Source organism: Oncorhynchus mykiss, chromosome 2 (assembly GCF_057628025.1).
Source record: "Oncorhynchus mykiss isolate SJ-2025 chromosome 2, ASM5762802v1, whole genome shotgun sequence".
In the NCBI taxonomy this organism is placed as follows: domain Eukaryota; kingdom Metazoa; phylum Chordata; class Actinopteri; order Salmoniformes; family Salmonidae; genus Oncorhynchus; species Oncorhynchus mykiss.
The window spans coordinates 81,321,867-81,345,284 of NC_143023.1; the positions used below are offsets into that span (position 1 = coordinate 81,321,867).

A 23,418-nucleotide genomic window follows, 5' to 3' on the forward strand; every position below is an offset into this window, starting at 1 on the left:
CATTTCACTGTAAGGTCTACTACACCTGTCGTATTCAGCGCACGTGACAAACTTTGTGTTTATATGGTCCCTGATTCAAGCCCGGGTTGGTTGCAGAAGCAAGACTATTACACACTCATTAGCTGTAGAGGGTGCTGTGAGCCAACTATTCAACTACACAGACAGATTGAGGTGCGCTGAGCCTGCCATCGGCTGCATTTAGACAGACAGCCCAATTCTAATATGTTTCCTCTCATGAATTGGTCTTTTGACCAATCAGATCAGCTTTGAAAATGATGTGATGTGAAAAGATCAGATGTGATTGGTCAAAAGACCAATATCACAATTGGGCTGCCTGTCTAGACAGTCCATCATGACCTAGAATGAGTTGTGAATACACGTCATGAATAAATGTTACTACTTAAACCTTTAATATGCATGTCTTATTGGTTTAAGTTACCACATGTATTGTCCATTGCAAATTAGATGAACCTCCAGTCAGTCCATTGTCATGGATACCTGGAGTGATGTCACAAGACGGTGTGAGTTTAACCTGTTTTGTCAGGTGAACAATGCTTGGGTGTATAAGCACGTGTAAAACCACATGTATGCATGAGTGCTTGTGCATGTTGGCATGTAGTGTCAAGGGTGGCAGAAAAAAACTAATATTAGTCCAAAATCATCACAAGAAAGAAATTGAGGCCATCATTGTTGAAGGATGTCGTCGTTTCACCACAGCATTTATTTTATTAGCAAAATAATGGAAATTAGTCCACTATTAGTCCCCATCCAATGGAAACAGAAGGGTTGGGGGTTAGGGGGATTTGTAACCTGAAACCATTATGAAACTTATCGTCAACATCATAACAGTGCAAATACACCCATTCGCCTCCCTTTGTCCCCCTCGTCTGCTACAAAGCTGTAGTTGTCATCCTCTTTTCAAAGTTTCTCTTTAAAATAATGATTTGGTGTAGGAATGTTACCACATGTCACACCAACCATGTGACGTCGCATTAAATGTGCCTTTTTGGTACATGTTCCAGAAAACCAGACTGAAAGAGGATGACAAGTAAAAAGAGTCCCTTTGTATTTATATCCACACATTCATGCATGCTACTCACTCACTCAAGCATACAGTCATGCAGCAGAGGCACTCACACACAGTCATGCACAAAGACACACATACAGCTCTCAGTATGTAAGAGTGAGTTGGTCTATCGAGAGCAAGTTGGTTAATCGAGAGCTTAATTGGTCTATTCCATCATTTCCATGGATGCAATAATTCTGGGATGTCAGTCATGGAAACCATATTTGGAACCAAATAGAGATAATATTTGGAGGGTGGTGTAATTAATTATAACATCTAAATACATCTATTACAATTTAGCTAACAAAAACAAACACACTGCAACTAAGGCATGCAAAGGCACAAGTACCTACAAATAGAAACAAAAGTGTCCATTCCTCTCCTAGAATAAGAAGAAACAGAATGCAAAGGCCCCCCTTTAAAAAAAAATAAAACCTTGACCTCTTAAAAGAAAAACATTTTAAAAACAGTGAAAAACTCCGGCCTTAGTGACAGTTGTACAAATATTTTACACAAACGTTTTCTACAAGGCATTTTTAAAACCTTTCAGAGATCAACATAAGGTAAGAGGTTAAAAGAGACGTCCTTTACAAAGTGTCCATGATCCGCCCCCCTCCAGTCACAGACGTCCCCAAGAAAGTCACTGAGCGCACTCTGGCCACCACACTGCCTGTACAGAAAGAGGGTAAAACAAAATGTTTAGATAACACCTCTGATATGCTAGGTGCCTTGTCATAATGCCGATACAATCCCTTCAGACATACACACCAGGTTAGGGGGGGGTTTATTTGGGTATCTGGGCAACTGAGCATCTGTCCAGGCCTGACTCCAGAAAGTCTTAAGGTCCCGAAGTTATTCCGATTCCCATGTAAAATAGCATTTTGAGTGACTGAAACAATCATCCAAAATATTTTTCCCAATAAAAATACTCACATTTGTTAAAATATATATTTTTTAAATGACTTTCTCGTATGTCAAATTACCAGGAAGTCTGAAAAGAAAGACTGAGTGGGCGAGGAGCTAAAAGGCTGAGAGCTCACCTTCTCTGACAGTTCTTTGAAAACACCTATGGTGAGCAGTATTGCAGTGAGATTATTTCAAGCAAATTTGCTGATACACAAAGCAACAAACATTACAATTGCATACATCATCCAATCCTGTCATACATCACATAAGGTTTAACACATGATTTGTTTATCCAACTGTTTGGTTATTCTAACAGCATCAATATAGACAAAATGTTGGCTATATCATTTTGCTAGGTAGCCCAAATGGAATTGTCAGCACTGTTTATCATGCTAGCTAGCTCGTCTTGGACAATTTTAGTTGAAAATTTGCAGGGTGAAGTCAGGGTACATGACATATATACAGTATATTGACTGTCAGACAATATTAAGATACGCCGATACCGATTATTGGAGGACCAAAAAAGCCGATACCGATTAAATCGGTCAATTATATATATATTTTTTTGTTGTAATAATGACAATTACAACAATACTGAATGAACACTTATTTTAACTTAATATAATACATCAATAAAATCAATTTAGCCTCAAGTAAATAATGAAACGTTCAATTTGGTTTAAATAATGCAAAAACAAAGGGAGTTGGAGAAGAAAGTAAAAGTGCAATATGTGCTATGCAAGAAAGCTAACGTTTCAGTTCCTTGCTCAGAACATATGAAAGCTGGTGGTTCCTTTTAACATGAGTCTTCAATATTCCCAGGTAAGAAGATTTAGGTTGTAGTTATTATAGGAATTATAGGACTATTTCCCTCTATACCATTTGTATTTCATTAACCTTTGACTATTGGATGTTCTTATAGGCACTTTAGTATTGCCAGTGTAACAGTATAGCTTCCGTCCCCCTCCTCGCTCCTCCCTGGGCTCGAACCAGCAACACAACGACAACAGCCACCATCGAAGCAGCGTTACCCATGCAGAGCAAGGGAAACAACCACCCCAAGGCTCAGAGCGAGTGACGTTTGAAATGCTATTAGCACGCGCTAACTAGCTAGCCATTTCACTTCGGTTACACCAGCCTCATCTCGGGAGTTGATAGGCTTGAAGTCATAAACAGCGCAATGCTTGACGCACAACGAAGAGCTGCTGGCAAAACGCACTAAAGTGCAGTTGAATGAATGTTTACGCGCCTGCCTCTGTCTACCACCGCTCAGTCAGATACTTGTATGCTCAGTCAGATTACAGGGCACGCTAGATAATATCTAGTAATATCATCAACCATGTGTCGTTAACTAGTGATTGATTGATTGTTTTTTATAAGATAAGTTTAATGCTAGCTAGCAACTTACCCTGGCTTACTGCATTCGCGTAACAGGCAGTCAGTCTCCTTGTGGAGTGAAACGAGAGAGAGGCAGGTCGTTATTGCGTTGGACTAGTTAACTGTAAGGTTGCAAGATTGTATCCCCCGAGCTGACAAGGTGAAAATCTGTCGTTCTGCCCCTGAGCAAGGCAGTTAACCCAACGTTCCTAGAAACTCTTCCCCCGCTTTTGTTCCATGCAGGCTGAAGACCTAGCTAGCCAATAACTAGCGAACACCTGACCCAGATGAAAGTGGAACCCTAAAAGTATTCATGGTGCAGCGGTCTAAGGCACTGCATCGCAGTGCTAGATGCATCACTACAGACCCGGGTTTGATCCCAGGCTGTGTTGCAGCCGGCCGCGACCAGAAGACTCATGAGGATGCGCACAAATCGGCTCAGCGTTGTCTGAATTAGGGGAGGGTTTGGCCAGCCAGGTTGTCCTTGTCCCATCGCACTCTAGCGATGGCGGGCGCAGTGCATGCAGACTTCGGTCGCCAGTGTACTGTGTATCCTCTGAGAAATTGGTGCGGCTGGTTTCCGGGTTAAGTGAGCAGGGTGTCAAGAAGCAGTGCGGCTTGGCAGGGTCATGTTTTGTAGGATGCATGGCTTTCGACCTTTGCCTCTCCCTAGTCCGTACGGGATTTACAGCGATGGGACAAGACTATCTACCATATTTGATAACACGAAATTGGGGAGAAATAGGGGGTAAAAAGTACAACAATGTGTTGTTACAGCCTAAATTCTAAATGGAATACATTGTATTTTTTTCTCACCCATTACTGGAAATTTTCCAGTACATATGTGCCCATTATACATTTTGTAGTAGTCAGCAGGATAAGTGCACTCTGTGTGTGTGTGTGTCTAGGTCATTAGACGACACCATTGGACATGCACCTGTCTGGGGAGTGGGCATGTCTGTTTATGTTTGTACCATTGCTATGGCATGTTTCTATGCCCTAATGTGAAACCAAACTACAATTTGTGCAAGGCAAAAAGATAATGGTGGCTAAATCATTAACATAAAGAAGAGTTACTATGTGTGAGACGTAAGGATGAAACCTGTATAAAGTGTGTGCCAAGGCTGGAAAGGGAGTTACTTCATGAACCTGCTCGGCTTGTAATACTTTATACATTTATAAATTAATTGAGGACAGCTCAGACAAAAAAATAAATCTGTGGTTACTGCTTTATAAATTAATTGTAAATTGATGTGGCGCTCTGCAAAATCCCCGGATGTTTTGGAATTACTGAACATAACGCGCCAATGTAAACTCAGATTTTTGGATATAAATATGAACTTTACCGAACAAAAAATACATGTATTGTGTAACATACATGAGTGTCATCTGATGAAGATCATCAAAGGTTAGTGATTCATTTTATCTCTATTTCTGCTTTTTGTGACTCCTCTCTTTGGCTGGAAAAATGGCTGTTTTTCTGTGACTTGGCTCTGACCTAACAATCGTTTGGTTTGCTTTCGCCGTAAATCCTTTTTGAAATCGGACACTGTGGCTGGATTTACAACAAGTGTATCTTTAAAATGGTGTAAAATACATGTATGTTTGAGGAATTTTAATTATGGGATTTCTGTTGTTTTGAATTTTGCGCCCTGTAGTTTCATTGGCTGTTGATGAGGTGGGACGCTACCGTCCCATGTACCCTAGAGAGGTTAATACTTATGTTTTGTATTTCTCATTGCTTTGCAAGTCTTGTGCTATCACTCTCTTGGGAACCAGAAGGAGAAAGCGGAGAAACTAAAAGCAGCTCAGCTGAAGTGAAGGAAGTCACCAGCTTCAGATGGAATATCATTCTGTTGTTTGATGAGAGATATAAATAAGATTGTTCTATGATCACACCATACAGAGGCCATAAGTCACTGAGTTTTTAAACCTCACGGAAAGAAGGTGAAAACCTGAACAAAGACGAGAGGTTCACGGTCCGGTGATCCCAGGGGACCAGGTCTACATCCGAGTGTTCCGGAGGAAGTGGAACAAGCCAAGGCGAGAGGGTCCCTACAAGGTGGTCCTAGCAACACGAATAGGTGGAAGGAAGCACCACGTGGTAACATCTAAACCACTGCACCAAAGCTCCAGGGGTGATCGAACAACCATTGAGCCCGGAGGGAACGGAAGGAGAAGATGCTAATACACCTTATCACAGCCATTAAACTCTAACTGTTTTAAAGTCACCATTGGCCTCATGGGAATATCATTGAGCAGTTTCCTTCCTTTCTGGCAACTGAGTTAGGAAGGACACCTGTATCTTTGTAGTGACTGGGTGTATGATACACCATCTAAAGTGTAATTAAATGCATCACCATGCTCAAAGGGCTATTCAATGTATGCTTTTTTAAAAACCCATCTACCAATAGGTGCCTTTCTTTGCGAGGCATTGGAAAACCTCCCTGGTCTTCGTGGTTGAATCTGTGTTTGAAATTCACTGCTCGACTGAGGGACTTTACAGGCAATTCTGTGTGGGGTATAGAAAAAGTCATTCAAAAATTATGTTAAAACACTATTATTTCACACAGAAACTTATGTGACTTGTTAAGCAAATTTGACTCAAGACATTTCCGCTGTACATTTGTTAATTTGTACAAATTTCTAAAAACATCATTCCACTTTGACATTATGGGGCATGTGTGTGTTGGCCAATGACACAAAATCTAAATGTAATTCAGGCTGTAGTAACAAAATAAGGAAAAAGTAAAGAGGTGTGAATACTTTCTGAAGGTAATCTACTGTAGATGAGTAGAGGAAACCTTATAATTATATTTACTGACACGCTGAAGTTATGTAAACCAAGGCCCTTTGCGAACACGCCTTCTGTGATGTTGGTTACAAGGCGGTACTTATTCCAAGTGTTTGACATGGGGTAGGGAACCAGTAACTTTATGATCAAACTTTATCAGTGTAGAAGCATGTTAAGGGAATTTTTATCTATAATGACTAATTATGTATACATTTCAAATCAGGATGTACTAATCAGAATACAATTATGGTACTGTATATGTACTAATCAAAATACTAAATGTTACTGTATATGTATGAATGTTCTTATCTGATCCCAGTACTGAAGTGAATGTGGTCAGGAGTTTAGTAACAATGACAGTCTGTTCATTGGTACAAATGAATCAGACTGGCTAGAATGCTTATCTACACAAGAAAACGTAAATTATATTAAATTGGTAGGGAGACGGATGTGGGAAGGCTTGAGACACAGCCTTGGTACTGGAACGGAGGTGTGTGAACGTGGGCAAAAGTTGGAACAATGACGGTCTGTTCCTTTGTACAAATGAATGAACTATCTCCAGACTGTCTAGAATGCTTATCTACACTGACTGACCTTGGCTCTAGGCGAGGAGGGAAGGCTTGAGATCTATAGAGCCTTTCTACCAGTGTCAAGAAGAGACGGAACATTTAGAAAACGCTGACGTCATTTTCAGTTTATAACCTGTGGTAAAATGTGTATGAACGAGTACTCTCTTGAATTAAAGGCTGTTACCTGACTTTTGAGACCGGGGCTCTGTCCATTCTTATAAAATATAGGGTCTTACAAACCCTTAATGCATTGACAGAGTGTTTAATTTTGATTGGGAATTAAAACAGAGGAATTTAGAATTCCTTCAACAAAGCAACAGTAATTGCTCATACTTGGAAGACACCAGATCAGTATCATCAAATATCATGAAAAATATATTGACTGTTCGGGACCTTTATTACAACCTTTCTGTTATTACTGCACGTAATGAATTGCCTTTTATGAACAGAGTATTTATAACATTACGTTATACACGCTAAGTTATATTTAAGCAATAAGGCACCTCGGGGGTTTGTGGTATACAGTGGGGCAAAAAAGTATTTAATCAGCCACCAATTGTGCAAGTTCTCCCTCTTAAAAAGATGAGGCCAGTAATTTTCATCATAGGTACACTTCAACTATGACAGACAAAATTAGAAAAAAAAAAGAGAATCACATTGTAGGATTTTTAATGAATTTATTTGCTAATTATGGTGGAAAATAAGTATTTGGTCAATAACAAAAGTTTATCTCAATACTTTGTTATATACCCTTTGTTGGCAATGCCAGAGGTCAAACTTTTTCTGTAAGTCTTCACAAGGTTTTCACACACTGTTGCTGGTATTTTGGCCCATTCTTCCATGCAGATCTCCTCTAGAGCAGTGATGTTTTGGGGCTGTTGCTGGGCAACACGGACTTTCAACTCCCTCCAAAGATTTTCTATGGGGTTGAGATCTGGAGACTGGCTAGGCCACTCCAGGACCTTGAAATGCTTCTTACGAAGCCACTCCTTCATTGCCCGGGCGGTGTGTTTGGGATCATTGTCATGCTGAAAGACCCAGCCACGTTTCATCTTCAATGCCCTCGCTGATGGAAGGAGGTTTTCACTCAAAATCTTACGATACATGGCCCCATTCATTCTTTCCTTTACACGGATCAGTCGTCCTGGTCCCTTTGCAGAAAAACAGCCCCAAAGCATGATGTTTCCACCCCCATGCTTCACAGTAGGTATGGTGTTCTTTGGATGCAACTCAGCATTCTTTGTCCTCCAAACACAACGAGTTGAGTTTTTACCAAAAAGTTATATTTTGGTTTCATCTGACCATATGAAATTCTCCCAATCTTCTTCTGGATCATCCAAATGCTCTCTAGCAAACTTCAGACGGGCCTGGACATGTACTGGCTTAAGCAGGGGGACAGATCTGGCACTGCAGGATTTGAGTCCCTGGCGGCGTAGTGTGTTACTGATGGTAGGCTTTGTTACTTTGGTCCCAGCTCTCTGCAGGTCATTCACTAGGTCCCCCCGTGTGGTTTTGGGATTTTTGCTCACCGTTCTTGTGATCATTTTGACCCCATGGGGTGAGATCTTGCATGGAGCTCCAGATCGAGGGAGATTATCAGTGGCCTTGTATGTCTTCCATTTCCTAATAATTGCTCCCACAGTTGATTCCTTCAAACCAAGCTGCTTACCTATTGCAGATTCAGTCTTCCCAGCCTGGTGCAGGTCTACAATTTTGTTTCTGGTGTCCTTTGACAGCTCTTTGGTCTTGGCCATAGTGGAGTTTGGAGTGTGACTGTTTGAGGTTGTGGACAGGTGTCTTTTATACTGATAACAAGTTCAAACAGGTGCCATTAATACAGGTAACGAGGAGGACAGAAGAGCCTCTTAAAGAAGAAGTTACAGGTCTGTGAGAGCCAGAAATCTTGCTTGTTTGTAGGTGACCAAATACTTATTTTCCACCATAATTTGCAAATAAATTCATAAAAAATCCTACAATGTGATTTTCTGGATTTTTTTTCTCATTTTGTCTGTCATAGTTGAAGTGTACCTATGATGAAAATTACAGGCCTCTCTCATATTTTTAAGTGTGAGAACTTGCACAATTGGTGGCTGACTAAATACTTTTTTGCCCCACTGTATAGTCAATATACCACGGTTAAGGGCTATTCTTAGGCACGACGCATCACGTCCCGAATGTTATAAATGCCTTATTGCAATTAAAAACTGGTTACCAAAGTAATTAGAGCAGTAAAAATAAATATTTTGTCATACCCGTGGTATACGGTCTGATATATGGCTTTCAGCCAATCAGCATTCAGGGCCGAACCACCCAGTTAATAATTATGTTTTGCCTACCCTAGAAGAGGCCACAGTCCTTCAGGTTGTTCTTGATGATGACGTCGGTGACTGCGTCGAAGACAAACTGCACATTCTTGGTGTCGGTGGCACAGGTGAAGTGGGTGTAGATCTCCTTGGTGTCCTTCCTCTTGTTCAGGTCCTCAAACTGACACTGGATGTAGGCCGCCGCCTCCTCGTACGTGTTGGAACCTGGGAGAGACGGGGCAAGGAGAGAGGGGGATGTACTGTCTGTTTTTCCTTAACCATTAGGAGTTCCTGAGATGGTAAACACTTTTCCAGGTGTTCTAATAATCTGCACAACGCGACTGCAATTAAAACAACTTGGAACGCGCTGTGTTCGAGTCGATTGACCCGAGCAAGACTTCTGATTCACCAGAATTTGGAATTCAAGATGATTTGTAGATAGGGTAACAGATGGTGTGTGTGTGTCTCTTACCTGCGTACTCCGGGTAACAGATAGTAAGAGGACTCTTCTTGATCTTCTCCTCGAACAGATCCTTCTTGTTGAGGAAGAGGATAATGGAGGTGTCTGTGAACCACTTGTTGTTGCAGATGGAGTCAAACAGCTTCATGCTCTCATGCATCCGGTTCTGAGGGACAGAAAGACAGGCACACAATGCTTTTAGTTACATGTTCAGTGATCCCATTATAGCCTGGTCCCAGATCTGTTTGAACCGACTTGCTGGGAAAATGACCATTGTATTGGCAAGACAGCACAAACAGATCTGGGACCAGGCAGGCTAGTCTAGGCTTGGATGGTGTACCGTATACAGTGGCTTGCGAAAGTATTCACCCCCCTTGGCATTTTTCCTATTTTATTTCCTTACAACCTGGAATTAAAATGGATTTGTTGGGGGTCTATATCATTTGATTTACACAACATGCCAACCACTGTAGAGAGTATAGAGATATTGTTATCCACGTCGGCACCAACGATGTTAGGATGAAACAGTCAGAGGTCACCAAGTGCAACATAGCTTCAGCGTGTAAATAATCTAGAAAGATGTGTCAGCATCAAATAATTGTCTATGGCCCCCTCCCAGTTAGGGGGAGTGATGAGCTCAACAGCAGAGTCTCACAACTCAGTCGCTGGTTGAAAACTGTTTTCTGCCCCTCGCAGAATTTGTAGATAATTTGCCCTCTTTCTGGGACTCACCCACAAACAGGACCAAGCCTGGCCTGCTGAGGAGTGACGGACTCCATCCTAGCTGGAGGGGTGCTCTCATCTTATCTACCAACATAGACAGGGCTCTAACTCCTCTTGCTCCACAATGAAATAGGGTGCAGGCCAGGCAGCAGGCTGTTAGCCAGCTTGCCAGCTTAGTGGAGTCTGCCACTAGCACAGTCAGTGTAGTCAGCTCAGCTATCCCCATTGAGACCGTGTCTGTGCCTCGACCTAGGCTGGGCAAAACTAAACACGGCGGTGTTCGCCTTAGCAATCTCACTAGGATAAAGACCTCCTCCATTCCTGTCATTATTGAAAGAGATCGTAATACCTCACATCTCAAAATAGGGCTACTTAATGTTAGATCCCTCACTTCCAAGACAATGATAGTCAATGAACTAATCACTGATCATAATCTTGATGTGATTGGCCTGACTGAAACATGGCTTAAGCCTGATGAATTTACCGTGTTAAATGAGGCCTCACCTCCTGGTTACACTAGTGACCATATTCCCCGTGCATCCCGCAAAGGCGGAGGTGTTGCTAACATTTACGATAGCAAATTTCAATTTACAAAAAAAAAATGACGTTTTCGTCTTTCGAGCTTCTAGTCATGAAATCTATGCAGCCTACTCAATCACTTTTTATAGCTACTGTTTACAGGCCTCCTGGGCCATTGAGTTCCCTGAATTCCTATCGAACCTTGTAGTCATAGCAGATAATATTCACATTTTTGGTGACTAATATTCACATGGAAAAGTCCACAGACCCACTCCAAAAGGCTTTCGGAGCCATCATCGACTGGGTTTTGTCCAACATGTCTCTAGACCTACTCACTGTCACAGTCATACTCTGGACCTAGTTTTGTCCCATGGAATAAATGTTGTGGATCTTAATGTTTTTCCTCATAATCCTGGACTATCAGATCACCATTTTATTAGGTTTGCAATTGCAACAAATAATCTGCTCAGACCCCAACCAAGGAGCATCAAAAGTCATGCTATAAATTCACAGACAACACAAAGATTCCTTGATGCCCTTCCAGACTCCCTCTGCCTACCCAAGGACGTCAGAGGACAAAAATCTGAGGAACTCAATTTAACCTTGCGCAATACCCTAGATGCAGTTGCACCCCTAAAAACATTTATCATAAGAAACTAGCTCCATGGTATACAGAAAATACCCGAGCTCTGAAGCAAGCTTCCAGAAAATTGGAACGGAAATGGCGCCACACCAAACTGGAAGTCTTCCGACTAGCTTGGAAAGACAGTACCGTGCAGTATCGAAGAGCCCTTATTGCTGCTCGATCATCCTATTTTTCCAACTTAATTGAGGAAAATAAGAACAATCCGAAATTCCTTTTTGATACTGTCGCAAAGCTAACTAAAAAGCAGCATTCCCCAAGTGAGGATGGCGTTCACTTCAGCAGTAATAAATTCATGAACTTCTTTGAGGAAAAGATCATGATTATTAGAAAGCAAATTACGGACTCCTCTTTAAATCTGCATATTCCTTCAAAGCTCAGTTGTCCTGAGTCTGCACAACTCTGCCAGGACCTAAGATCAAAAGAGACAGTCAAGTGTTTTAGTACTATATCTCTTGACACAATGATGAAAATAATCACGGCCTCAAAACCTTCAAGCTGCATACTGGACCCTATTCCAACTAAACTACTGAAAGACCTGCTTCCTATGCTTGGCCCTCCTATGTTGAACATAATAAACGTCTCTCTATCCACTGGATGTGTACCAAACCCTGGATCATTGTTATTCTAACTTCCGCGATGCATAAGGCCCTCCCCCGCCCTCCTTTCGGAAAAGCTGACCACAACTCCATTTTGTTGCTCCCAACCTACAGACAGAAACTAAAACAAGAAGCTCCCACGCTCAGGTCTGTTCAAATCAAATCAAAATCACATTTTATTTGTCACATACACATGGTTAGCAGATGTTAATGCGAGTGTAGCGAAATGCTTGTGCTTCTAGTTCCGACAATGCAGTAATAACAAGTAATCTAACTAACAATTCCAAAACTACTGTCTTGTACACAGTGTAAGGGGATAAAGAATATGTACATAAGGATATATGAATGAGTGATGGTACAGAGCAGCATAGGCAAGATACAGTAGATGGTATCGGGTACAGTATGTACAAATGAGATGAGTATGTAAACAAAGTGGCATAGTATAGTATAAAGTGGCTAGTGATACATGTATTACATAAGGATACCGTCGATGATATAGAGTACAGTATATACGTATGCATATGAGATGAATAATGTAGGGTAAGTAACATTTATATAAGGTAGCATTGTTTAAAGTGGCTAGTGATATATTTACATCATTTCCCATCAATTCCCATTATTAAAGTGGCTGGGGTTGAGTCAGTGTCAGTGTGTTGGCAGCAGCCACTCAGTGTTAGTGGTGGCTGTTTAACAGTCTGATGGCCTTGAGATAGAAGCTGTTTTTCAGTCTCTCGGTCCCAGCTTTGATGCACCTGTACTGACCTCGCCTTCTGGATGATAGCGGGGTGAACAGGCAGTGGCTCGGGTGGTTGATGTCCTTGATGATCTTTATGGCCTTCCTGTGACATCGGGTGGTGTAGGTGTCCTGGAGGGCAGGTAGTTTGCCCCCGGTGATGTGTTGTGCAGACCTCACTACCCTCTGGAGAGCCTTACGGTTGAGGGCGGTGCAGTTGCCATACCAGGCGGTGATACAGCCCGCCAGGATGCTCTCGATTGTGCATCTGTAGAAGTTTGTGAGTGCTTTTGGTGACAAGCCAAATTTCTTCAGCCTCCTGAGGTTGAAGAGGCGCTACTGCGCCTTCTTCACGATGCTGTCTGTGTGAGTGGACCAATTCAGTTTGTCTGTGATGTGTATGCCGAGGAACTTAAAACTTGCTACCCTCTCCACTACTGTTCCATCGATGTGGATAGGGGGGTGTTCCCTCTGCTGTTTCCTGAAGTCCACAATCATCTCCTTAGTTTTGTTGACGTTGAGTGTGAGGTTGTTTTCCTGACACCACACTCCGAGGGCCCTCACCTCCTCCCTGTAGGCCGTCTCATCGTTGTTGGTAATCAAGCCTACCACTGTTGTGTCGTCCGCAAACTTGATGATTGAGTTGGAGGCGTGCGTGGCCACGCAGTCGTGGGTGAACAGGGAGTACAGGAGAGGGCTCAGAACGCAACCTTGTGGGGCCCCAGTGTTGAGGATCAGCGGGGAGGAGATGTTGTTGCCTACCCTCACCACCTGGGGGCGGCCCGTCAGGAAGTCCAGTACCCAGTTGCACAGGGCGGGGTCGAGACCCAGGGTCTCGAGCTTGATGACGAGCTTGGAGGGTACTATGGTGTTGAATGCCGAGCTGTAGTCGATGAACAGCATTCTCACATAGGTATTCCTCTTGTCCAGATGGGTTAGGGCAGTGTGCAGTGTGGTTGAGATTGCATCGTCTGTGGACCTATTTGGGCGGTAAGCAAATTGGAGTGGGTCTAGGGTGTCAGGTAGGGTGGAGGTGATATGGTCCTTGACTAGTCTCTCAAAGCACTTCATGATGACGGATGTGAGTGCTACGGGGCGGTAGTCATTTAGCTCAGTTACCTTAGCTTTCTTGGGAACAGGAACAATGGTGGCCCTCTTGAAGCATGTGGGAACAGCAGACTGGTATAGGGATTGATTGAATATGTCCGTAAACACACCGGCCAGCTGGTCTGCGCATGCTCTGAGGGCGCGGCTGGGGATGCCATCTGGGCCTGCAGCCTTGCAAGGGTTAACACGTTTAAATGTCTTACTCACCTCGGCTGCAGTGAAGGAGAGACCGCATGTTTTCGTTGCAGGCCGTGTCAGTGGCACTGTATTGTCCTCAAAGCGGGCAAAAAAGTTATTTAGTCTGCCTGGGAGCAAGACATCCTGGTCCGTGACTGGGCTGGGTTTCTTCCTGTAGTCCGTGATTGACTGTAGACCCTGCCACATGCCTCTTGTGTCTGAGCCGTTGAATTGAGATTCTACTTTGTCTCTGTACTGGCGCTTAGCTTGTTTGATAGCCTTGCGGAGGGAATAGCTGCACTGTTTGTATTCGGTCATGTTACCAGACACCTTGCCCTGATTAAAAGCAGTGGTTCGCGCTTTCAGTTTCACACGAATGCTGCCATCAATCCACGGTTTCTGGTTAGGGAATGTTTTAATCGTTGCTATGGGAACGACATCTTCAACGCACGTTCTAATGAACTCGCACACCGAATCAGCGTATTTGTCAATGTTGTTATCTGACGCAATGCGAAACATCTCCCAGTCCACGTGATGGAAGCAGTCTTGGAGTGTGGAGTCAGCTTGGTCGGACCAGCGTTGGACAGACCTCAGCGTGGGAGCCTCTTGTTTTAGTTTCTGTCTGTAGGCAGGGATCAACAAAATGGAGTCGTGGTCAGCTTTTCCGAAAGGGGGGCGGGGCAGGGCCTTATATGCGTCGCGGAAGTTAGAGTAACAATGGTCCAAGGTCTTTCCTCCCCTGGTTGCGCAATCGATATGCTGATAAAATTTGGGGAGTCTTGTTTTCAGATTAGCCTTGTTAAAATCCCCAGTTACAATGAATGCAGCCTCCGGATAAATTGTTTCCAGTTTGCAGAGAGTTAAATAAAGTTCGTTCAGAGCCATCGATGTGTCTGCTTGGGGGGGGATATATACGGCTGTGATTATAATCGAAGAGAATTCTCTTGGTAGATAATGCGGTCTACATTTGATTGTGAGGAATTCTAAATCAGGTGAACAGAAGGATTTGAGTTCCTGTATGTTTCTTTCATCGCACCATGTCACGTTAGTCATAAGGCATACGCCCCCGCCCCTCTTTTTACCAGAAAGATGTTTTTTCCTGTCTGCGCGATGCGTGGAGAAACCTGTTGGCTGCACCGCTTCGGATAGCGTCTCTCCAGTAAGCCACGTTTCCGTGAAGCAAAGAACGTTACAGTCTCTGATGTCCCTCTGGAATGCTACCCTTGCTCGGATTTCATCAACCTTGTTGTCAAGAGACTGGACATTGGCAAGAAGAATGCTAGGGAGTGGTGCGCGCTGTGCCCGTCTCCGGAGTCTGACCAGAAGACCGCCTCGTTTCCCTCTCTTTCGGAGTCGTTTTTTTGGGTCGCTGCATAGGATCCACTCCGTTGTCCTGTTTGTAAGGCAGAACACAGGATCCGCGTCGCGAAAAACATATTCTTGGTCGTACTGATGGTGAGTTGATGCTGATCTTATATTCAGTAGTTCTTCTCGACTGTATGTAATGAAACCTAAGATGACCTGGGGTACTAATGTAAGAAATAACACGTAAAAAAACAAAAAACTGCATAGTTTCCTAGGAACGCGAAGCGAGGCGGCCATCTCTGTCGGCGCCGGAAGTACTTAACGCTGGTCCAACCAATCTGATTCCACACATCAAGACTGCTTCGATCACGTGGATTGGGATATGTTCCGCATTGAGTCCAACAACAACAACATTGACGAATACGCTGATTCGGTGAGCGAGTTCATTAGAAAGTGCATTGACGATGTCGTACCCATAGCAACAATTAAAACATTCCCAAACCAGAAACCGTGGATTGATGGCAGCATTCGCGTGAAACTGAAAGCGCAAACCACTGCTTTTAACCAGGGCAAGGTGACCGGAAACATGACCGAATACAAACAGTGCAGCTATTCCCTCCGCAAGGCAATCAAACAAGCTAAGCATCAGTATAGAGACAAAGTAGAGTCGCAATTCAATGGCTCAGACACAAGAGGTATGTGGCAGGGTCTACAGTTAATCACGGATTACAAAAAGAAAACGAGCCCCGTCGCGGACCAGGATGTCTTGCTCCCAAGACAGACTAAATAACTTCTTTGCTCGCTTTGAGGACAATACAGTGCCACTGACACAGCCCGCAACCAAAACCTGCGGACTCTCCTTCACTGCAGCCGACGTGAGCGTGTTAACCCTCGCAAGACTGCAGGCCCAGACGGCATCCCCAGCCACGTGCTCAGAGCATGCGCAGACCAGCTGGCTGGTGTGTTTACGGACATATTCAATCAATCCTTATCCTAGTCTGCTGTTCCCACATGCTTCAAGAGGGCCACCACTGTCCCTGTTCCCAAGAAAGCTAAGGAAACTGAGCTAAACGACTACCGCCCCGCCCCGTAGCACTCACTTCCGTCATCATGAAGTGCTTTGAGAGACTAGTCAAGGACCATATCACCTCCACCCTACCTGACACCCTAGACCCACTCCAAATTGCTTACCGCCCAAATAGGTCCACAGACGACGCAATCGCAACCACACTGCCCTAACCCATCCTGACAAGAGGAATGCCTATGTGAGAATGCTGTTCATCAACCACAGCTCAGCATTTAACACCATAGTACCCTCCAAACTCGTCATCAAGGTCGAGACCCTGGGTCTCGACCCCGCCCTGTGCAACTGGGTACTGGACTTCCTGACGGGCCGCCCCCAGGTGGTGAGGGTAGGTAACAACATCTCCACCCCGCTGATCCTCAACACTGGGGCCTCACAAGGGTGCGTTATGAGCCCTCTCCTGTACTCCCTGTTCACCCACGAATGCGTGGCCATGCACGCCTCCAACTCAATCATCAAGTTTGCGGACGACACTACAGTGGTAGGCTTGATTACCAACAACGACGAGACGGCCTACAAGGAGGAGGTGAGGGGCCTCGGAGTGTGGCGCCAGGAAAATAACCTCACACTCAACGTCAACAAAACAAAGGAGATGATTGTGGACTTAAGGAAACAGCAGAGGGAGCACCCCTCTATCCACATCGATGGGACAGTAGTGGAGAGGGTAGTAAGTTCCTCAGCGTACACATCACGGACAAACTGAATTGGTCCACCCACACAGACAGCGTCGTGAAGAAGGCGCAGCAATGCCTCTTCAACCTCAGGAGGCTGAATAAATTTGTCTTGTCACCAAAAGCACTCACAAACTTCTACAGATGCACAATCGAGAGCATCCTGTCGGGCTGTATCACCGCCTGGTATGGCAACTGCTCCGCACACAACCGTAAGGCTCTCCAGAGGGTAGTGAGGTCTGCACAACGCATCACCGGGGGCAAACTACCTGCCCTCCAGGACACCTACACCACCCGATGTCACAGGAAGGCCATAAAGATAATCAAGGACAACAACCACCGAGCCACTGCCTGTTCACACCGCAATCATCCAGGAGGTGAGGTCAGTACAGGTACATCAAAGCAGGGACCGAGAGATTGAAAAACAGCTTCTATCTCAAGGCCATCAGACTGTTAAACAGGCACCACTAACATTGAGTGGCTGCTGCCAACACACTGACTCAACTTCAGCCACTTTAATAATGGAATTGATGGAAATTGATGTAAAAATATAAATCACTAGCCACTTTAAACAATGCTACTTAATATAATGTTTACATACCCTACATTACTCATCTCATATGTATATACTGTACTCGATTCCATCTACTGCATCTTGCCTATGCCGTTCTCTACCATCACTAATTCATATATCTTTATGTACATATTATTTATCCCTTTACACTTGTGTATAAGGTAGTAGTTTTGGAATTGTTAGGTTAGATTACTCGTTGGTTATTACTGCATCGTCGGTACCAGAAGCACAAGCATTTTGCTACACTCGCATTAACATCTGCTAACCATGTGTATGTGACAAATAAAATTTGATTTGAACTCACTAAAAGAGGCAGTAATAAAGCCTCTCTTGAAAAAGCCAAACCTTGACCCAGGAAATATAAAAAACTAAAAATCGGCCTATATCGAATCTTCCATTCCTCTCAATTTTTAGAAAAGGCTGTTGCGCAGCAACTCACTGCCTTCCTGAAGACAAATATTATATACGAAATGCTTCAGTCTGGTTTTAGACCCCTTCATAGCACTGAGACTGCACTTGTGAAGGTGGTAAATTACCTTTTATAGGCAACAGACCGAGGCTCTGCATCTGTCCTCGTGCTCCTTGACCTTAGTGCTGCTTTTTTTTTTATACCATCGATCACCACATTCTTTTGGAGAGATTGGAAACCCAGATTGGTCTACACGGACAAGTTCTGGCCTGGTTTAGATCTTATCTGTCAGAAAGATATCAGTTTGTCTCTGTGAATGGTTTGTCCTCTGGCAAATCAACTGTAAATTTCGGTGTGTCTCAAGGTTCCGTTTTAGGACCACTATTGTTTGCACTATATATTTTACCTCTTGGGGATGTCATTCGAAACATAATGTTAACTTTCACTGCTATGCGGATGACACACAGCTGTACATTTCAATGAAACATGGTGAAGCCCCAAAATTGCCCTCACTAGAAGCATCTCTTTCAGACATTAGGAGGTGGATGGCTGCAAACTTTCTACTTTTAAACTCGGACAAAACAGAGAAGATTGTTCTAGGTCCCAAGAAACAAAGAGATCTTCTGTTGAATCTGACAATTAATCTTAATGGTTGTACAGTCGTCTCAAATAAAACTGAAGGACCTCGGCGTTACTCTGGACCCTGATCTCTCTTTTGACGAACATATCAAGACTCTTTCAAGTACAGCTTTTTTACATCTACGTAACATTGAGAAAATCTGAAACTTTCTGTCCAAAAATGATGCAGAAAAATGAATCCATGCTTTTGTTACTTCTAGGTTAGACTACTGCAATGCTCTACTTTCCGGCTACCCGGATAAAGCACTAAATAAACTTCAGTTAGTGCTAAATACGGCTGCTAGAATCCTGACTAGAACCAAAACATTTGATCATATTACTCCAGTAATAGCCTCCCTACACTGTCTTCCTGTCAAGGCAAGGGCTGATTTCAAGGTTTTACTGCTAACCTACAAAGCATTACATGGGCTTGCTCCTACCTATCTCTCTGATTTGGTCCTGCCGTACATACCTACATGTACGCTACGGTCACAAGATGCAGGCCTCGGTCTCAACCTTTAAGTCTTTACTGAAGACTCATCTCTTCAGTGGGTCATATGATTGAGTGTAGTCTGGCCCAGGAGTGTGAAGGTGAACGAAAGGCTCTGGAGCAACGAACCGCCCTTGCTGTCTCTGCCTGGCCGGTTCCCCTCTTTCCACTGGGATTCTCTGCCTCTAACCCTATTACAGGGGCTGAGTCACTGGCTTACTGGTTCTCTTCCATGCCGTCCCTAGGAGGGGTGCGTCACTTGAGTGGGTTGAGTCACTGATGTGATCTTCCTGTCTGGGTTGGCCCCCCCTCTTGGGTTGTGCCGTGGCGGAGATCTTTGTGGGCTATACTCGGCCTTGTCTCAGGATGGTAAGTTGGTGGTTGAAGATATCCCTCTAGTGGTGTGGGGGCTGTGCTTTGGCAAAGTGGGTGGGGTTATATCCTTCCTGTTTGGCCCTGTCCGGGGGTATCATCGGATGGGGCCACAGTGTCTCTTGACCCCTCCTGTCTCAGCCTCCAGTATTTATGCTGCAGTAGTTTGTGTCGGGGGGCTAGGGTCAGTCTGTTATATCTGGAGTATTTCTCCAGTCTTATCCGGTGTCCTGTGTGAATTTAAGTATGCTCTCTCTAATTCTCTCTTTCTTTCTCTCTCTCGGAGGACCTGAGCCCTAGGACCATGCCTCAGGACTACCTGGCATGATGACTCCTTGCTGTCCCCAGTCCACCTGGCCGTGTTGCTGCTCCAGTTTCAACTGTTCTGCCTGTGGCTATGGAATCCTGACCTGTTCACCGGACGTGCTACCTGTCCCAGACCGATTATTTGACCATACTGGTCATTTATGAACATTTGAACATCTTGGCCATGTTCTGTTATAATCTCCACCCGGCACAGCCAGAAGAGGACTGGCCACCTCTCATAGCCTGGTTTCTTCCAAGGTTTTTGCCTTTCCTAGCCAACATGCTTCAACACCTGCATTGCTTGCTGTTTGCGGTTTTAGGCTAGGTTTCTGTACAGCACTTTGAGATATCAGCTGATGTATGAAGGGCTATATAAATACATTTGATTTGATTTGTTCAGGGGAAGAACGACACATTTTTACCTTGGAAGCTCAGGGATTTGATCCAGCAACCTTTCGTTTACTTGCCCAACGCTCCTACCCGCCAGTAAGAGATGACAAATGTGCAAAGCATGAGAGAGTGTAGGAGGGGGATGAGGAAAGGATGAAAATGAACAAGGATGACAGAGGGAGAGTGCACAATAACAATGACTGATGCGCAGGGGCTGAGAGAGAGAGATAGAATGAGGGCGAGGGAGGGATGAATCTCACCATCTCCTCGTCCTCGGCCAGCACCAGGTCGTAGTCACTCAGCGCCACACAGAAGATGATGGCAGTGACTCCCTCAAAGCAGTGGATCCACTTCTTCCTCTCGGACCTCTGACCCCCCACATCAAACATCCTGGGGAGAAAATATAAATACAGACTTAGCATGTACGCGCAAACACACATGAAAATTCAAAGTATTTTCAAACATCACACTACTCATTAACACTACTGCCAGCAAACTTCAGCCCTGAATTGAACACTCTTGACTATAGAGGGTGACACACCCAGAGGGTGTTGTGAGTTGGCTTAGACTATTGAGATAGACCCTTAGAGTGGGTACACTAGAGACTGTGTCTCACTTGAAGTGGAGGTCTTTGAAGGTGAAGTGCGTCTCCACAATGCCGGTGGTCTTCACCCTGGTCCTCAGCACATCCTGCTGGGTGGGTACGTACGCTCCGTGGGCTATCCTGTCCAGGTCATTCAGATAACTGAGAGAGAAAAGGCGTAAGGAGAGAGTGGGAGTGAGATGAGGGGGGGATAGGGAGGTCTGTCTGTTGTAGTTGTATGAAGGATGTTAGTGTACTCTGAAGCAGGAGTGTGTGCGCAAGGTTCTCCCCAAAGAATGTAAGAGGGGCACAACAACTCATTGTGGACTTGGCTGCGCCACCATGTAAAAACCTACCCTCTGAAAAAGATAATGTCCGAAAGTGCCCTGCATTTCTAACATACAGTACCAGTCAAAAGTTTGGACACACCTACTCATTCAAGGGTTTTCCTTTATTTTTACTATTTTCTACATTGTATAATAATAGTGAAGACATCAAAACTATGAAATAACATATGGAATCAAGTAGTACCCAAAAAGTGTTAACCAAAACAAAATATATTTTATATATTTGAGATTCTTCATAGTAGCCACCCTTTTGCCTTGGTGACAGCTTTGCACACTCTTGGCATTCTCTCAACCAGCTTCATGAGGAATGCTTCTACAACAGTCTTGAATGAGTTCCAACACGTTGAGCACTTGTTGGCTGCTTTTCCTTCACTCTGCGGTCCAACTCATCCCAAACCATAGCACTTGGGTCGAGGTTGGGTGATTGTGGAGGCCAGGTAACCTGATGCAGCACCATCACTCTCTTTCTTCGTCAAAAAGCTCATACACAGCCTCAAGGTGTGTTTTGGGTAATTGTCCTGCTGAAAAGCAAATGATAGTGTGACTAAGTGCAAACCAGATGGGATGGAGTATCGCTGCATAATACTGTGGTAGCCATGCTGGTTAAGTGTGCCTTGAATACTAAATAAATCACATAATGTGTCACCATCAAAGCACACCACACCATCTCATCCATGCTTCACGGTGGGAACAACACATGTGGAGATCATCCGTTCACCTGCTCTGCATCTTGCAAAGATTTGGACTGGGCTTATGTCCATTCCTCGTGTTTCTTAGCCCACACAACTCACTTCTTCTTATTGGTGTTCTTTAGTAGTGGTTTCTTTGCAGAAATTTGACCATGAAGGCCTGGTTCACACAGTCTCCTCTGAACAGTTGATGTTGAGATGTGTCGGTTACTTAAACTCTGAAGCATTTATGTGGGCTGCAATCTGAGGTGCAGTTAACCTCTGGGGTCGGGGCAAGTATTTTGACATCCGGATGATAAGCGTACCCAAAGTAAACTGCCTGTTACTCAGGCCCAGAAGCTAGGATATGCATATAATTGGTAGATTTATATAGAATTCTGTCTGTGAGTATAACAGAACTGTTTTGGCAAGCGAAACCCCGAGTACAAACCATCCCCCAAAAAATAAACATTTCAGTTTACCACTATTTTCAATGGCTAGTACTATAATTATAAGCCCAAGTCCTCCCAAATTGCAGTTCCTAAGGTTTCCACTAGATGTCAGTCTTTAGAAAGAGTTTCAGGCTGGTTTTTGGAAAAATGACCCAGAAATTGCAGTTTTTCTCGGTGGCTCCCATTTTGGCTGTAGTGTTTCCAAGCGCGTGGAGGAAAGCGCGTTCTTTCTTATTTATCTCCGGTAATGAACATACTATTCTCAGTCTTAAACTTTATAGTTTATTTGCGTATTAGGATACCTAAGGTTTGATTATAAACGAAGTTTGAAAAAGTTTATTAGTATTGTTTGGGATTAATTTTGTATGCATTTTGATGGAGGAAAACAGTGGATTATTGACTGAAGCACACCAGCTAAACAGTTTATGGATATAAAGAAGGACATTATCGAACAAAATGACCATTTGTGTTGTAACTGGGACCTTTTGGAGTGCCAACAGAAGAAGATCAAAGGTAAGGCATTTTTTATATCGCTATTTCTGACTTTTGTGTCGCACCTGCCTGGTTGAAATATGATTTTCATGTGTTTGTATGCGGGGTGCTGTCCTCAGATAATCGCATGGTTTGCGTTTTCATTTAAATGCATTCCAGGAGACCACCTCATGAAGCTGGTTGAGAGAATGCCAGAAGTGTGCAAAGCTGTCATCAAGGCAAAGGGTGGCTACTTTGAAGAATCTCAAATATAAAATCTATTTTGATTTGTTTAACACTTTCTTGGTTACTACATGATTCCATGTGTGTTATTTCATAGTTTTGATGTCTTCACTATTATTCTACAATGTAGAAAATGGTAAAAAAAAAAAATAAGAAAACTCTTGAATGAGCAGGTGTCCAAACTTGACTGGTTGTGTGTATGTATATAAAAACAAGACATATGAAATTACAATATAGTGCAGTCGGAAAATATTCAGACCTCCTGACTTTTCCCACATTGTTACGTAAGAGCCTTATTCTAAAATTGATGAAATTGTTTCCCCTCAATCTACACACAATACCCCATAATGACAAAGCAAAAACAGGTTTAGTAATTTTTGCAAAAAATATACATGAAGCAATATGGAATATCACATTTACATAAGTATTCAGACCCTTTACTCAGTACTTTGTTGAAGC

The 23,418-nt window shown here is 43.7% G+C and overlaps 1 protein-coding gene across 1 annotated transcript in view; it reads right to left on the bottom strand.

The window, feature by feature from the left end:
* Positions 1-687: 687 nt before the first annotated feature.
* The window catches only part of LOC110497556 (guanine nucleotide-binding protein G(i) subunit alpha-1), a 63,333-nt gene continuing 40,602 nt past the window's right edge, over positions 688-23,418 (bottom strand). Inside the window, exons 5-9 of the mRNA XM_021573719.3 lie at positions 20,812-20,940; positions 20,456-20,585; positions 9,488-9,641; positions 9,049-9,240; positions 688-1,736 (exon numbers count right to left, since the gene is read on the bottom strand). Of these exons, the coding sequence (XP_021429394.1) occupies positions 9,050-9,240; positions 9,488-9,641; positions 20,456-20,585; positions 20,812-20,940 (604 nt within the window). The 3' untranslated portion in view covers positions 688-1,736; position 9,049. The remainder of the gene's footprint in view (positions 1,737-9,048; positions 9,241-9,487; positions 9,642-20,455; positions 20,586-20,811; positions 20,941-23,418) is intronic.